Here is an 18829-nt window from a genome sequence, read left to right as displayed (position 1 = left end):
TCTGCCCCCTTATGAAAAAAAGGCCATTTATTGAGCCACCACAAGATATTTTTCTCCCCGTCATTTGTTACTCAAAACAATATCCACTTACCCTAAGACACGTGGCCTTGGCTAGACAGTTTTCGTAAGAATTTCCAAAGTGAAGTATGAATATTTCGTATTTAGGTTGACACATCTGGATGATTGCTAATTATGAAACCCACACAAGCTGTTCCTTGTCTCTGATAACATGATACTTTCTACCGGGTTGCCAGTGCCTTTACAAATAAAGTACGACGCAAAAAAGAGACAAAGTATTGTCATACCCCTAGCAATGGCGTATATTTGGCCTTTACGGTGCAGATATGTATATTCCATAACTTTAAATATAACCTTATTGCTCTATTTTTTAGTCATGTCTGTCTCGCCCGAACCATTTTGACGTGAAACGAATGTAATTTTGAGAATACATATTTTCATCCTCTAAAAAAACAACGACGAAGAGATGTACGTTTATTATTCCGATCTGTAAAAACAGTATGTTTAAAATCTCTACGATGAATAGCATATAAACACGTTGATAATTCGCTGATGACGTCTTCTGTGAAACATGAACTATTTCCTCTTAGGGGATGAAAATATATATTATCTGGATTCCATTTGTTTTAAGTCTAGGTGCTTTGGGCGGGACAGAAAACACTCAAAACAGAGCAATGATACTACACTTAAAGTTATATAATATACATATGTGTACAGTGAAAGCCACAAATATTTGCCATTGCTAAGGGTCTGACAAAGACTCTTTCTTTCCGGAAGGACGTCAGGAGATATACTGTATCATCATTTCATTGACGGGAAAATCCCATAAACTATGTGATCATTTGTCCTGCTTCTGTTTTGCTCTATTTCTCTCTTCCTCTCCTCTCACCCCTTCTCCCCCCCCCCCTCTCTCTCTCTCTCTCTCTCTCTCTCTATCTCTTGCGCTACCTCCCCCACACACCCTCTCTCACCAACGTAACACCTCACGCGCACACATGCACTTACAAATTACAAACTGCTTTCGATTATCATGATTATGAAAGTGTAGAATAAAAGGAGGCTCTAGGCGAAAGGAAACTTTTCATTTGCAGATGCTTGAAACAAAGACAAACTGAAACTATTTTGTTACATTATTTTCTTTTTTTATGTATCAATGCTTATAGTTTGAAATGTATCCCTATTGATAACAATACGGAAAATTAAAAGAAAATCAATTTTCTCTCTCTCTCTCTCACTCCATCCTATTTCATTATGCAGTGGATGAAACAATTTGAAAGAAGAAGAAAGATAATTAAAAATAAAAACAGCAAGAAAACAATGAAGAGAGAGAGAGAGAGAGAAAGGATGAACGAACACGCGATTTTGCTTTGTAAGATTAAGACTTTCCAGTTTTTATTTTAGTTATTTTCGCATTTTCTTCCTTTAGAAATCGCCATCGTTTTAGCGAATAACAAAGAATCTGTAAAATTGATTATTGATATTATAATTTAGTGTAATGAATCTTAATTTGTTCTCACTACCTGACTATAGTATTGAACAGAAAATGCAGTTCACAATTATTTGAGATTTAGAGAATTTTATGCTTTTTATTACATATGCATCATAATTATGTACATGATATTGTATTCATTTCTAGTCAAACTATCTAAACGTTTCGTTTTTCTGGCATGCCTAATCTACTAACAGAGGAACAAGTGCTCCCATACTTTCTTTCACATTTACCAAAAACATTGTTGCAGTGTTAACTCTAGTTTCCGCTGCTCATCGGTTATCATCTTGAGCATTTTAAAGGCCAAGTCCACTCGAAAAAAAAAATTCCTTTCAATAGAAGCAGAAAAATCAGACATACCAATCAAAAAAAAATTGACCAAAATCGATTAACTAATAAGAAAGTGATTTTTTGAAAAAGTATGTAAAACTATAGAACAATGTAAATCACAAAAAAAAGGGAAACTCACTCATGAGTCCGTGAGGTCACGTCCTCACTATCAACTAATTTTTTTATTTATATTGATAATATAAATTTCCTATTTTCCCCCTAAGAATCTTATTTCTTCACACTAGCATCCAAGTTAGATTAATAGTAATATGTTTTTGTGTGGATGCACTAATATAGATTTTTCTCTCCAATTAAATCATGAAAAATGTGAATTTTTATAAACTATTAAGATAAAAATCAATAAACATGAATATACAATTCAGAAAATAGTATCAATTCTTCAAAGTTCATAAACGATTTTGTGCAATGTCATATAAAATCATATAACCTGTGCAAAGGCATGGGAAAATTGAGTATTGGGGGATAGAAATATAATTAGTGGGATGAAACTATATAAAGCAATTGATAAATAATGAGTACATGACGTCACAAACTGATAACCGAATTGGCAATTTTTGTGTAGAGATTTCCATGTTTCCATAGTTTTACATACTTAAAAAAAAAAATCATAACTTTCTTATTAGTTTCCCGATTTTGCTCAAACTTTTTTGATTGGTTTGTCTGATTTTTTTGTTGCTTCTATTAAAAGTTAGTTAATCTTGGAGTGGACTTGTCCTTTAACTCAAAAGAAACCTCATAACCAGCACATTTACAATGTAACTAACACTTAAAGTAAATACCAGCAAGTACTTCGCCTTAAACCTGATGAAATGTGCTTCAAAAGAGAAATTAAAGAGACCATAGAACAAAAGCGTTGACTTGTTGGTCTCGACGATTTCATAGAAAATTTCTGAAGTTCCTGAAAACACAAGAAAAGTGCTTGGAGGATTTTTTTTTCCTTTTACAATAGTTCAGAGTAAGATCATCGACAAATTTCCAATAATCTACATTCATGAGGGTTATTTTAATAAATAGTGTGAAGTCCACCATAAAATGTCCACCTGGGTCAACCTCTACTCTATGATGTACACGCTAATAGAACACAGGGTTGCCCATGTGGGCCTTTTATGGGGGACTTTACACTATTAAGTGAAACAAAATCCAATAAAATGAAGTAAACCCCTCCCTTCTTTTTCTTCATGTTGTTTACGTGCAAAAGGCATTAGAAAACGCTGTTGTAGGTCAGCTCTCAATGACTTTATGTCAATGAGGAATATAAATTATATTTATCGTCCTACTCTTAAAAACTCGGGCAAGAAATTACATTGAATAAGATTTCAGTTATCGGGTATTCCCGTCTATTTTTGTCTGCCTCCATTGTGACAAGGCAATATAAAAAGGGTACTTGATTGGTCAAAAGACACGAAGTGACATGGTTCATACATGGGCAAAGTATTATTGTTTTCTACCGTGCAGAAAATCACCATCAAAAAGTGAGAACACACATGTGATGAAGGCCTACCCACATGATTAGGCCTATAGTTAATAATAATTAATATTAACATTATTAATATTAACAAAATCCTCTTCCATAGGGGGGGGGGGGCCCTTAATTTTACTAAGGTTAATGAAAACAGTTTACCTTTAAAGGTGGTGGATGATGGTGATCATAATTATTACAAATAAAATAGGTTCGTAAAGATTTAAATTTCGTAAATTAAAATTGGTCTCAATATTCCGAATATTCGTAATTCCGAATAATGGAGGAGCGTTCGTGATTCCTAAAATTAATTTTTCCAAAAGTTAAATAGACTTCATTACTTCGAAGGTTCATAATTTCGAGATTATATAGGGTTCTAGTTCATTTTCCCAAAAATAAACCCTTTTTTCAGTTTTAGAAATTACAAACCTTTGGAGTTACGAAACATGGAAATAAAATACCTTTTAGACTTAAGGAAAACTAACCTCAAAGAATAAGTGTAAGTATTCTGAAAAACGAGATGAATTCCTGCCTTTTGAAGTACAATAAATTTTACGAACGTGTACAAGAGATATATAAATTGAAAATGTGACACAACATGTATCATACACTGAGCTTCAATTGGAAAGACTTTGCAATTCAATAACAAAACCTTTAATTTTTAATGAGGGGAAATCGTAGCTGAGAAGGTGTAATTTGGTGTAAAATATATCATAAGGTAACAATTGTAATTCAATTATCAAAAAATACTAAGATATAGCGGTTGAAAAATCTATATTATTTATGCGAAAATTTCAATACAGAATAGCACCAACTTATTTATGCAATTTGTGTTCTGTCAATTGGATTACAAAGGAAAATAGCAGGTAAATGAAATTATTCAACACTACAAACACCTGGGAAGGAAGCATCCATAAATTTGAATACATTTAGTGCATAAACGACCCCGGATGTACGTCATGCGATCAAGACAAAGGCGATGCCCATGTCTTGCTGAGAAACTTCTTTATTCTTGCTTTATGCCTTTCTCCTACACTTTGGTGGGGAATCTTGTAGATTAATGGGCAAGAATGCAATAAATCTCTCAGAACAACTTAAGTTATTCTGCGGGGTAATTTCTCCTTTAATGATTCTTTGGATCAACGAAACATCGGAGTTATCAAGAATAATAACACAAGAAAAATAAACTTTTGCTTCTCTGTCAATGCCTCGTAATCGGTGACAATGGCATATCTCGAATCTCAATGAGGAGGGGGAGACACCTGTCTTATCTGCTGGAAACAAGTGCGAATTAAAAAAAACACCGATTGGCGGAGGGTGGGTGGTTGTGTGTGTGTTTTGTTTTTTTGGTGTTTTTTTTTGTTTGGGGGGGGGGGGGGGGGCTATCGTTTCCGTCTCACTTTCGTTTTCTCACCATCTCTGTCTCTTGTTTCCACATTTTTCGCTTTGAAGAGGGGGGGGGGGGGAGACTCGCTTCCCACAGCCCCTACTGTATAGATTCGCAACTCTTTCCTATCTACATTATATAAAATATGATTATAGGGTTAGGCATTTTAAAAAAGGTGCACTTTACTCTAAACATTCCTAATATTTAAACAATCACGACTTATATTGCCTTAAATAATAACATTTTACGGGATACAAATTTTTCTATTTTCCTGATACCACGTGGCCTATCTGATTGGCTCTTGTATGGCACAACTGCATGACATGTTGTACTTTATAAAGTCGTATTCATACTCGACTCGACCTCTGGAGATCGACTTCTGCACCGGAACCATCACATAGCCATACTGCTGCTTACATATGGCACCCCCTCCACTTTTCACGCCTGTCGGGAACGTAATCAGAAGAAAATGACGAGTTAGTGAAAAGGGAAATAATTTCCTTGCAAATGTATATTTAAGATGAACTTGTATACCTGAGCTACGTCGCCTAACAGACCCCAGCCCGACTGTAGACCAACTTCTAACCGACCGACTGTTTGTCACTCGGGTAATGTCATTAGAGACTTTAAAGCTATGGTCACAACTCAGGGCAGCGACCGACCGATTTGTATCCTGCTCGGTCGCCGCTAGAATTTAGGCATCGCCAAACGATTTTTGGAGAAGTCGAGCAGGATGTAGAGCCAACAATGCCTGATTTTAATGAAATTGCCCGACGGCCGGCTGTTGATCGGCGGGGCACCAAAATACGCTCGTTGCCCGGGCGGTCGCCGCCCGGACAACGACTTAATCGAGTGTTCGCCGTCGAGCGATTTAGGTCATAAATCGAAGCTGCGAGGTCAAAGGCTGCCGACCGATTTTGAACTCGCCGCCCAGTGACCGACTGATCTCCCAGCGACGAACGGGCACCGACTGGGTGACGACCGCTCGGCATCCTTTGACCTAGCAGCTTCGGTTTTTGACCTAAATCGCTCGACGGCGATCGCTTTGGACGGCGAGTGAAAAGTGAGCAGGCGCCGTCGAATTTTAACTCCACGCTAAAACTTCAGCGGCGACTGAGCGGTACCCTAAAAACAAGCGGTGCCCGGGCGCCGAGCAGGCTCCACTGGTCATGCGTGTATATTGGCAAGCCGTTTTAACATTCAGTGCAGCGCGAGCTTGCTACAAGTAATGCGTGTATATTACGAGTGTAGGCGAGTTCACCTCGAATTGCAACGAATCGGGGAATTTTTGTGAACATGTTCCAAACTTTGGAACTGCTCGCGACTTCGAGGAGAGTCGTGGAATGTTGTAAAGAGTTACGCTAAGCCATACCGAATTATTCGCGAGTTATTGCGAGTGCCTCTTTGATGCAACTCACCACAACTCCCCATAACTCGCTAATACAACTCGGCTAAGTGGGAGCCCTGCTTAACTCTTTACAACATTCCACGACTCTTCTTGAAGTCGCGAGCAGTTCCAAAATTTTGAACATGTTCAAAAAAAATTCCCGACTCGCCTACACTCGTAATATACACGCATTACTTGTAACAAGCTCGCGCTGCACTCTTCATAAGGTGGCGAGTTGCTACGAGTTATGAAGAGTGCAGCGCGAGCTTGTTACGAGTAATGCGAGTATATTACGAGTGTTAAGCAAGCTTACCTCGAGCTACAACGAATTAGCGAAAATTTTGAACATGTTCAAAATTTTCACTGATTCGTTGTTACTCGAGGTGAATTCATCAGAGTTGCTTCCGATTTAACGATGCGATCATTCAATTTCAATCGTATTAGCATGCGATTTCATGATTTTCTCACATAAACGTGTAAAAAGCTTCAAGTTTAATTTCAATACCAGATAGTATATGTCTTGATTTGGATTGTGTAGTACGTCATTGTAATTGGGGACACTGCTATCATGAAATTTACTTCATTTTTCTAAAGAATTTGCGATAGCGATCCACGGGTGCTAACATCCAAGAAATTATCCTGGAAAGAAATTCATATAGGAATAGATGACACTACTTTTAAAACAGAGCAATTATTGAACCACATTTTGATTTTGATTAAATATATGATTTTCCACAGTAGAGAGAAGGGAAACCCACCAAAAGCAAAATAAATAGAATATAGATTGTTGGAAAATAGAAATGAAGAGAAAAAAACTTTCATTGGAAAGAGACACACTTTCAATTCATTTAAGGAAATGGGAAGCTTTGGAAAGTTAAGAATAAATGTCTTCAGTTTTTAATTTTCTCAATATACAACTTCCTGACCCTCCTCTCTTCTCTATTTTTTTTCTTTTTTTTCTTTCTTTCTTTTTTTTTTTTTTTTTTTCTTTCTTTTTCTTCTTTTTCACTTCTTTTCTTCTTCTTTTACTTTTGTTTGTTTGTTCGTTCTATGTTGGTGTGTGTTTTGTATACTGTTGTACTTGTTATGTGTTTAGATGTTGTGTAAGGCGGGGGTAGTAGGTGTTTTCTAGCTCTTTCTCTTTATATATATATAATTTTTTTTGTCTCTAAAGGAAATTGAAGAGGAATATAGGTTAACAGAATATTGTGGAAAAGAAATAATTTGAGATTTATAATCAAACTGGTCGGGAAAATTGTTTTTTTTATTTTTTTTTATTTTGGTGAAAATATTATTTTGTTTATGTGTTTATTTTTTATCTGTAAATGTGTAACTTTTGTATGTAAATGTAAAAGTTCATTGGAAAATTTATTAAGACCTATGTTAAAATTATTTTGTTATTTTGTATGCAATGTTATAAATAATGTTTTTCTTTATGAGAGAAATGAATAAAAACCTATGAAAACAAAAAAAATCATGGCCATACGGTAGGAAAAAAAAGAAAAAAAAATCTACTAAGTCTGAGACCAGTCATATATTTTCTAATCACGTTAATAGAATGGAAAATAAATATATATTTATATTAAGCAATTAAAATTTAGCATCCCAAATAAATACCCGGAATATGATTAATAATTAATTCGTATTAAAAAATGTTAATTATACACTTACATATACCGTAGCACGGTGCGTTGTGGTCGATGCAAGTTCTACTCATGACACGGGTACCCGGTTTCACATGACGAACAATGTTTTGCCTGTTCAGTCCTATCAATGGATTATCATAAGTGAAATTGTCCATGCAGGCTGCAATCTCAATCCGACCCTTCGGGAGATTAAAAAGAAATATAAAAAACATTGTTGTTTACGTAATGAATACAAAAAATGGAAAATGTCATGCAATAATGATAATTTTAATTTTTTATAATGGTAATGATAATAACTATTATGATAATAAAATTATCGTTGTCATAATTTGTGATTCTAGCTACCATCTTGCAGAGGCCGAAACATCTGTATTTGGGAAATAATTAAATTACGCAGTAAGCCTAGAAAAGATATCCCATTCATGAAGATCTCATTGTAGCTACAGAGGAAGCAGCAAAGCTTTTACTTGTGGAACAAGCTGGATAGTTGAGGCAGTTGGGATTATTCAAAATAGCATTCCTGAAAAAACAAAACCTTTACATCTGCAGAAAAAACTAAGCAAGAAATACGGATATCCTTATCTAACCGGCAGACAAGCGAACAGCTTTAGTCATAGCATGGACTGGTCGTAGTCGACAAGAAAGAATGTGATGAAACGTTTACTGCTATGCTATACCTAAAGACGCATAGGAGTGGGGGCCCATGTGGAATTTGACATCGTTCGGGTGTTTAACCAATAATAGGAGTTGTCAATCACCAGGCTTCATCTTCAGTTGTATGACCAATTACCCGTCTTATATAAAGCTTTGACTTTTCCCTCACCCGAAGACTTTCCGAGAGACTGGTGGGTATATTTTAGAAGGTCTACGGGTTTTGCTGTGTGCAGACTTGTACACCCATTAAAGATATTTTAATATGGCCGTAGTGGGAGAGAGACTGCGCCAGGTTCAAGAATTACCCAAGCGCACACAATTAACAGTTGATGGTAAGTTCAACCTTTTGGAATTCATCTTCAGTACTATATACATTGTCCCAATTCAATGAAACCGGATAACATCATGCATTACATCCGCTATTAGAGATCTTGTAGCAACCCAAAACCATTCAATAAACTGGGACAAGTGCAAAATATTAGGGACTTTTAAGATTCTGCACGACGAGAACGTGGGCTTCCCTTTTAAGGCAATGTGACGTCACTGCCAGTGCCTGAAAAGAACGTTATCTAAAAGTTCCTATTGATCATAGAGGACCACGAGACACGAGCCAACGAGATGGATACGGGAGTCTACCAACATAAGAATCAAGAAGGGCAACACTATAAACAGCGACGAGGCTAACACATTCTCTCAAACCTTTACAACCATATTCTCTCGAAGCTGTCTAAACACCATTTAACTAAAATTTAAATCATTGTAAGCGTTCGAATGTTCTCACTCAAGTGACGAAAATGTTCAAATTGATTGTTAAGGAAGAAGTTTTTCAACAAGTAAATACCAAACAGATAATAATAATGATAATGCAAATCCAATTATGCTAGGCTCTTTTGGCGGTATTCCGGCCCGGCGCCATTTACAAGCGCATACATGCCACTCCAGCAACAGTAACGCTCGCTTCGTACGGGTATCCATTTAACACATGGATGGAGATAGGCAAATGTAGATGAATGTGTTGCCAAAGAACAGTACTGTCACGGCGGGACTAGACCCGCGAACAATGTGATTCACAATAGGAGGAATAGAATTCGCGGGAGATATATGATATGATATATCCCTACGACATCCTCGGTGATGTAACATATCTGAATCTTTGACGACGACTCAAGCGCAATAATTTGTATCTGCGTATCGAATGTAAACAAGCATTGAAATAACAGGAAGAATTACAAAACAAGGATTGAAATGAGGGAAAGAATTAAAAACAAGCATTTAAAAAACGGGAAGAATTATAACAAATCATTACAAATGATTTTTTTTATTCTGACTTGTTCTTCAATACAGATCGATCAATCGATCTTATTTACTGAGTGTAAGCCACAAATATGTTTAAATAAATGTATTGTTATTCTAATTCTCCGTTTAACGTTTTTGCGGACACGACTTCTGTCTCAAGACTGTATGTTATAACAAGCAAGTACCGAAATCGACTTTAACATAAAGTTAACACGAAGCGATGAGAACATTGTACGATTACTTTCTCACCATTTCTTAATTTTATAAGGTATTTTGTTGGTAAAGTGCTCTCTCTGTACCATGAAACAAAATTTATTTATTTTGATTTTCGGCAACAAATTTACTCATGTTTTCTGTTGATTCCCGCTGAAAAGAAAATCTCAAATCAACTAACGCCTCCCCCCCCCCCCCACCTCCCCTTCCCCTCGGTAGGGAAAAGATGACGATTTGTTAACAAACAGCCACTCAAAGGCTTTTGAGATTTTATCAAAACAAATCTCTGATGTAGGCGTTAATGCGATGATTGTGTATGACCTTTTTATCGAACCCCTTTTTTTTAGATGACGGGAGAGAGATTAATCGTAGGCCAAACTTTTTGGGGGATAATGGTCAGGATTGTTTTTCATTCTCAAATTTTGCTCGCTTTTGGAAATCAATTGCACTTGTTTAATAATGACTATTGAATTGACAAACAAGCATCAGGTACCCCTGTCACGTATGCATAGTTGATAGAACTATCTTTTTCTTTGAAAAAAAGCACTCACACGCCTTGAATACCCGTAATTCCTCATTGCAAACATGAATACTGTGTATTATTTACAGCTTTACTAAAATTTTAAGATAAAATATTTATTAGCATTTAGATTAATTAGAAAATCCATTAATTATTCTGTTAAAAATATCTATATTGAATAATTATTAATGCCATTACATGGACACTGAAAAATATGAATAAATATTAATATTATAAAATAGGAACAAACAGACCTACATTGTAAATTAGATGCATGCATATTCAAAGAGTGGTAATTGCTCACTCGCTTCGCTCTCCCGCGTTTCATAGCAGACCAGGCAGGAACAATATTATTATGGCAAAGATCCCTCCATCCTCTTAAAGCCCCACTGATCTTCTTATTGCTACATGCGCCCTTTATATAGCAAACAATTCCTAAGCGGTTCCATTGGTCCCCCATGGTCCCCTTTTTCTTATGTTAATTGAGAGGTGATTTGATGAGATAACCACCTGTCAGTGATCATAGATTGATATCGGTAGGCCTATTGTAAGAAAGTCTTTAGAGTCTCCATTCGTATATTAATCATCACCCTCCTCGTGATATTAATCATTAATGGTGCTTGTGTACGTTCATTTCATTTCTATATAAGCCATAGAGACACATCAAAGATTACATCTCTAGGATATGAGCTAATGACGTAGTCTTTTTCTCCAGACCACAGCGCAATTTTTTTAAGAACATGGCTAGGCTGTTGTGTAAGATATGAGCTCCGCCCCCTATCCTATTCTGCTACTATGAAAAGCTTCCTGTGCTTCTTTATTCGATGGTATTACCATTCTCGGTCGGCAGAAAATAAGGTTTTAATGACAGAAAAAATACTTACATACGTTCTTTTTAACTGTGGTACAAAATAAGGCTGCCTGAAGCTAAACGAATGTGAACGCGTTTCATCCTGTCAAAGAAAGAGTTGAGAATAAAAATAAGAATTAAATAATTATAGATATGAATTAATAGTATTTATTAGATAAACATAGTTTGATAACTACAGAGGGTCGCTTTATATAATGAATCATATGTGAATATTTATTTTAAAATGTGCTTAATGAATCAATCATGATTACTCATTTTGCCATGCAGTGAATCATTCGTGACAGAGTGACTTAATTGTTGTCATAAATGGTTCAATCTTCCGACTTATTTCCCTATAATGATCGACGTTTTACGTATGGGTCATCAGTATTCTTACCATGCTTGCGGTTAACTTTTAGAAGTTTTCGCTTCCGAACATATGGAGAGGTGTTGCCTTATTCAAAAGGTCCAACCTATTTCAAAATTATGTTTTTTTATCATTATTTATTTCGCAAATTATGTGTATATTTTACCATTTCATTTTAAGAGTAAAAACATCAATCACTCGACAACGAAAATAATTATTGGTTCTTAGGATGTTCAACCCGACAAGAATATATCAATTATTTGATGATTTTAATTAGAACATACTGGTAAAACCAGTCATTAAAAACAAATTCTGCTGTGTCAGTCGCGTTTCATGCCGGTACAATATCATGCTTGTTACCTTTCTTGAAATTTCCACTGATCTTATTGGGAACTGTTCCGTTGGTCAGAGATAAACTGAGTATATAAGGTAAAGGACTTGGAATTTCGTTGATTATTTGTTCAATAGATGATTCGCAATATCGCCGTAGCCGGAACTTTTGTGGGTTTTAATATCATGAACAATATCATTAATCTCGTTGGTAGTAAATGGAGAAAACAGCATTGATTGACCATGTGATTCTTGTAAAAGCGAGAGAAATTCAATTTAAGATCAACAAGAAGAAAAATAAGAATACGAAATTCAGAACGCGATCGAAAACAAGGCATCGACGAAAGTCGTCATTTCAATTAAAGTGGGCAAGTTTATTTCACAAAATATAAACATGAATTCAACTTCATTGTCAAGAGAAAGTTCGCATGCGAGGAAAAGAAAAATATATAAAAAAAAATATGAGATAGACGTTGAAGAGTAAATAAACGAGTATAGACATTAACAATTTATTTTGTTTTTCCTTTACGATTTTTAAATTTGACTAACTAAATACATTATGCATGCATAACCTCCCTGAAGAAGGAACCAGTTTGCATTCGAAATTCAGATAATAAAGTTGACATGAATTGGCAATAGTGCAATGTCATGGTCTTTTTTAACGTTACATAAACACACACGCACATATATATATTATATATGTATATATATATATATAATATATATATTATATATGTATCATCGCTTTGGTTAGTTTCATAAAATGTGTCTTTTCCTATTTAAAATTGATACCATATTCGGTATGATTTTTTTGTTGGATGTACTATAATTCAATGACTAATCAATAATAACAAATGGGACATCATTCTGAAGAGGAATAAACACAGTTTCTAATAATTCTATACGTAGTGATGATTATTCCATAAAAATAGAGGTATAATCATTCAATATTGACTTTCCAAATTGTCTTGAGGTATATGTACGTATGCGCTTGTGTGTGTTCATGAAAATAATTAGATGGCAAATACTTACATTATTTGATAAAACTTTCTTCCAATGTTTCTTCCGATGATTCTTGGCTGGTGTTTTAGAATAAAAAATTAAAAGCATTAATAATTAAGCGGAGAGGTGCAAAGAATACATGTTTTAATTCCATGTATGTATACCTGAAATGTTTATCGCATTTCCATGGAATAAACCATTGTACCTTTTCAAAACGATAACAGGCATTTAAGTTGTTTGCAAGCCATGGAAAAAGCTCGGAAGTTTTATGAGACTAAAAACGATGGTGTAGCGACAATTTCATGATAATAAACACTAGAATGGCTTCTTCATTTCCAGATGAAATCATGTCTTAAGTCCCACATTATAATTCTTTATTCTCCGATTATGTGGTAAATATATGAGCCACGAACTAACCGAATATCCTACACATGTTCATAAAACTGTTGATATCTAAACGAATCTTGTTTGTTCAAAAACTATTACAACAACTACAGAGTTCAGTCACACTTTATTTCTCGATGTCAGGAAAATAGGTTGAAGTTTCAATTACAGTTGCAGTGTATTTATATTTTTAGGTTCATATAGAACTTAAAATCTCACCGCGATATGCGTATCGAGATTTCTTATTTCTAAGCGTTGATTATTTTACTTCAGTGTTGCGTAGTTCACTGTTTAAAAAAATGACCAGGATCATTTGTTATGTGATTATAAACAGGTACGCTCATTGAGGTAACATGTCCTTTTTCCGAAGGTTCATAATTCCGACGTTTCGTATTTGCGGAAATAAAATACGGTTCTTAATTGCAAACGTAAAATAGGGTCCGTAAACATGTCACCCGACATCACTTGGTGCCACATGTTAACTAAGTATAACACAAATGTACTCCGGCTCGATCGAATCGTTTCAAACAAAGTTTCGTTCCTAGTACATAATAGGCTAGCCTATAACATCATTAAAAGGCAGCATATCAAAAACAGCACAAAATTAGCGTAACGAATATTTGCCTACCTTTGGATTCTGTTATGAAAAACAGCATGAGAAGATGAAGGGCCAACCACACGTTCATACTGACAATATCAAAAGTTGTGCTCTAATAAATAATTATGGAGAAATGACTAGAAAACTATACGCAGTTCGTAGAACCTCAACGCACATCGACTGTAATGCTGACTAACTTACATTCCCAATTAAAATTAAGATATAGCAAGTCCAAAGTACTCTTTAATCCTTTTATATTCCATTTTCTTTTCGAGGGGAAATTATTTCCGTTTGGAGGGTAATTGTTTTTCGAGGCTTAATCATATGTAGAAAAAGTTTTGTTTTAGCGTTGTTAAGGAGTAGAGATTTAAAAGATAATGTGGAAAAGTGGGTAAATGGAAGCTTTTTTCACTTAATATTTGCGCTTCAGGGAACATTGATACAAATAATTTGTAAATCAATCACTCATTTCCACGATAATGGTTTATTCATTACCTACCCCACCTGCACTCTAATTCCTGTTTAAAGGTACTATGTCTCTTTTGCAGCCAACCTCAAATGCTGTAGAACTTTGCAGGAATTATGAATATGTCATGTATGTCCTATCTGTGAAATTTAAACGTTAGCAGTGTCCTCATATTCGAATTATGCAAGGAAACCCGTTTACTTGCTAGACTTCACTGTCAGACACTATTGAGTGACTGACTGGCTTTTTTTCTTCTTTGGTAATAACATACATGAAAAGAGTTGTAAAGGGTACATGAGCATTTGTCTACATCAATAACCCACTTCTTGTGATGGCCAAGATTAAACTGATTGAATCTTTGCACAGCATAAAACGTATGACCATTCGGTACAATATTGTCTGAAAATCAAGACTATTACTTTTGGGCTCTATAGCCCTAAAATCGATTTGACAACTAATAGTCGTTATTTTCCCACTTGAAGACATTTTCAAGCCCCACCTTTTTTGGAGAAGTTCTAAATTAGTATTATCTTTCAAATGCAGTTGGAATTTAACTTTTTCATTTTTTTGGCCTGCAAATGGGACATAGTACCTTAAAAGCTATTTTGAAAGGAAAAATAATAAGGCGATGATTGTTTTGTTTTCGACAATCACACTCGTTTTTCGAGAACAATATACACCCAACGATTAGGTGATTAGAATAAATTGTTAATGAAATCACTGTTGCGGTGCTTTTGTCTTACTAAAAAGTGTGGGCTTTAATTAAACTAAAGTGTTTCAAGCGGTATAGTTGTAAAAGAATGATTTATATACCCTGTGAAATCTTCCAATAATTTCAAAAAAACATTGTTTTTCTTCAAAAATTGGGATTTTACTCAAATCCTTTAAAAAGATTCAATTACTGTGGACTTAAAACATTATGCGATGAACTTTCTAAAAGCCATTGGAAAAATGTTGATCATGTAGCGAAAAGGAGAAAACATCAACTAAAAACTGAAAATATTATATAGGACCGCACAAATATAGGCAAATAATACCCTGTTAAATCTTCCAATAATTTCAAAAAACATTATTTTTCTTCAAAAATTGGGATTTTACTCAAATCCTTTAAAAAGATTCAATAACTGTGGACTTAAAACATTATGCGATGAACTTTCTAAAAGCCATTGGAAAAATGTTGATCATGTAGCGAAAAGAAGAAAACATCAACTAAAAACTGAAAATAATATATAGGACCGCACAAATGTAGGCAAATGATATCTCTATTGCTTTCCTTTTCTTATTTATTTTAAATATTATTATTTTGTGGGGGAGGGAGCATATTCATGAAGACATTTAAAGAGCCATCCTTTTAGAGAACATTCCTGCTGTTATATTTGTCTAAACTAGCAAGTACTAGAAAGCAAACAAATTGTTTTTACTTTAAACAAAGTTCAACCTGTTCATTCACTGAACTTTGACATTTGAATCTGTTATTTATTTCCCATGTACATTGTCAAGAAAAACAAAAGCCTGCGATTCCAGCAATATAAGTTACGTGCTCCAGAAATGTTGTGATCACTGCGCATAAAACACCTATCCGGACACCTACCCCCTGGACATCCACCCCCAGGATAACCACAGCAAGTCAACTACGCCCTAGGACAACTACTCCACCCCCGGGACAAATACCCCCAGACAACTACCCCTAGGATAGTTGTCCGGGGGTAGTTTTCCTAGAGGATGGTTATCGTAGGGGGTAGTTGTCTGGGCGGTAGTTGTCTGGAGTAGTTGTCCGGGGGTATTTGTCCTAGGGGGTAGTTGCCCGGGGAATATTTGTCTTAGGGGTAGTTGTCCTATGGGGTAGTTATCCGGGGGTCGTTGTCCGGGGGTAGTCGTCCTAGAGGGTGGTTGCCCTAGGGGGTACTTGTCCTTGGTGGTAGTTCACTGATGGTGGTTATCCGGGGGTGGATGTCCAGGGGGTAGGTGTCCTAGAACCTATAAAACACAAAGACCCACTGTGCTGTCAGATGCACTTCACCTTTCATAATAAGGATCATTTCAATTATGTCAATAAATCTCCGAATATACAAGCTAGTAAAACTGCCCCTGTTTCGTATAATGGGTAAGCTTGTTAATTTCTGAGCAATCGGAGGGAGGAATATTCAGGGGGCATCTTTGGACGGATAGGAAAAACGTTCCATATCGATGGAGCTCGAAAATATGCAGCTGCTTCGGATTCCCAAATATTGGTGTTCCTCAAGGCTTTGTTCTGGGACCCTCTCTATTACTGTACTACATCAACGACCTGCCAGACAGCTCACCTCTCCGGTACGTCTCGTCGCAGATGACGCCATCAAGTATTGGTGCAAAAGATGATACTGAACTGTTTCATGGGAGGTTTAAAGGCCGGCTGTACTAGTTCAGCCAGAAGGGATTAGACCACCCAGCTAGCCAGCGAGGTCACTATGACAGGTGGCTATCTCATTTACTCAGCTCTCAATTAGCATAAGTAAAGGAGGATCATGGGGGACCAATAGGCTCCGATTGGGGAGGTTTTCTATATAGAGGGAGCAGGTAGCTACAATAGTACAGTGTGGCTTAAATATGGAAGTTGTTTGAACGAATAGATAAGCCGTGAATACATTTATTTAAGGGGATTGACCGTTCAAAGAAACTTGGGCAGAGAAACAGGGGGAAAACAATTAAACGAAAAGAAAATGTTAACAGAAAAAGTGCAATTGTAAGGTACTGTAGATGAAAGAAAATGTTGCTGAAAATAGAGATTACTAACATTATGTTATTTTGCTATAGTTTTACCTTACGTTGCGTGTTACCTTGCGTGAAAAACATAACCAGTTTTGTTAGTGATTTACCGAATATAGAATATGACAGAATAGGAAAACCCTTTTGAGGTAAAAATAATCTCTTTTTTTTTTCTTTTTTTCGTTCTGACTATGACTCTTATATATATCGTCGTAAATTATATGGAAAAATAATCCAGGAAATGTAATTTTACCATCATCAGTTATGTAATCGCTTCCTTTTCTTGAATCAACGCACAACACGCAAATTAAAAAGCTTTTCTCTAAGCGTTTCAGTAATGCCCATCATTTGAATACAAAACGGAAGCCGGCAGTAATATTGAAGAAAAGTGCAACTTTTGAGTGGCAGTACAAGGCTACCTGCGATGACGTAATTACACTTTACTTTGAAATAGAAATAACGACTTCAAAAACACAGATGTCGCTTTGATTAATAAAATTAGCTTTTTAAAAGCTTCATTTTATATTTCACAACGTGCGGGGGAGTGAAATACTTACCATGACGTATTCACTAACTGAATTCAAATTCTCCGTAATGCGACCATATCTTGGAATTATTTGTTAAAATAATTGAAATCCCTTGACTATCCCACACGTGTTACACAATTGATGAGCACATGATGCTATTTTTTCTTCTTCAAACATAGATATCGCTTTGATTAATAAAATTAGCTGTTTAAAAGCTCCATTTTTAGATGTCACTGCGTGTTGGGGAGTGACATACAGACGTTTATTCACTAATTGGAATCAAATCCTCCTTAAGACGAAAATATCTTGTAATTGCTGTGGTAAAATCATTGAAATTCCTTGAATATTCCACATGCGTTACAATAATGGAGTTTACAGATAGCACATGGTACAAATGACCCCAAATATCCACAGATCTTTTACACATGGAGAAGTTCCACTTTGATCATCTTTGAATAATAACTGCCAAAGTCCTAGACGTGCTTCATGAATACCTTTTGTTTGAACTCTTGAAAAGAATACGTCCACCTGCGTATCATAGAATGTACCGTTGGTGCATAAATGAATAATGTTACATAACTTTCATGAGCCCATATCCAGTATTCATCTTTGTGAGTTTTACCATTTTGGTACAAATGACCTTTATCTGCCCATGCGTAGATTGTATCTGTAAACTCCCTTATATTGATGAGCACATGGTGCAATCAATTTTGAAATTCAACACTCGCTAAAAATGGCCAATCATCAAGAATATATGTTGCAAATAATATATATGAGAGGGAAAAATAGGTTAGACAACGGATCCATGAAAGCAACATATATAAAGAAAGAGGGTTTGATAATTCAATATTTTTGAAAATCATGAGGTTAAGAATGCTATACTAGTGTTTAATGTTTAGCATGAACCAACACATTGAATAAATCTGTTTGCACACATTATATGCGCCATCTCCAAATCCTTGAAACTATTCTTACCATTATGGCCACCCTGTGCACTCGCTCAAAGCGGAGTTAAACTGCTTCCGGTTTTAATTTTTTTTTTAAACTATGTGTTTATACGGTTTTTTAACCCTGATATAATTCAGTTATTTCGGTTACGTCTTAATCTTAACGTTTAGCTTCGCATTTGTCGGAAGATCT

General features: G+C 35.6%; 1 protein-coding gene across 1 annotated transcript in view; it reads right to left on the bottom strand.

Annotated features, from left to right (window-relative positions):
* Window positions 1–4687: 4687 nt before the first annotated feature.
* LOC105437125 overlaps window positions 4688–18829 on the bottom strand; it is a 31835-nt gene continuing 17693 nt past the window's right edge. Inside the window, exons 4-7 of the mRNA XM_011663393.2 lie at window positions 13000–13046; window positions 11305–11373; window positions 7763–7916; window positions 4688–5148 (exon numbers count right to left, since the gene is read on the bottom strand). Coding sequence (XP_011661695.1) covers window positions 4991–5148; window positions 7763–7916; window positions 11305–11373; window positions 13000–13046 — 428 coding nt within the window. The 3' untranslated portion in view covers window positions 4688–4990. The remainder of the gene's footprint in view (window positions 5149–7762; window positions 7917–11304; window positions 11374–12999; window positions 13047–18829) is intronic.

This window comes from Strongylocentrotus purpuratus, unplaced genomic scaffold, assembly GCF_000002235.5.
Source record: "Strongylocentrotus purpuratus isolate Spur 01 unplaced genomic scaffold, Spur_5.0 spur5_scaffold_17, whole genome shotgun sequence".
Taxonomy (NCBI): Eukaryota; Metazoa; Echinodermata; class Echinoidea; order Camarodonta; family Strongylocentrotidae; genus Strongylocentrotus; species Strongylocentrotus purpuratus.
Note: the sequence above shows the minus strand (reverse complement) of the source record. Positions and strands in the feature narration are given on the sequence as shown.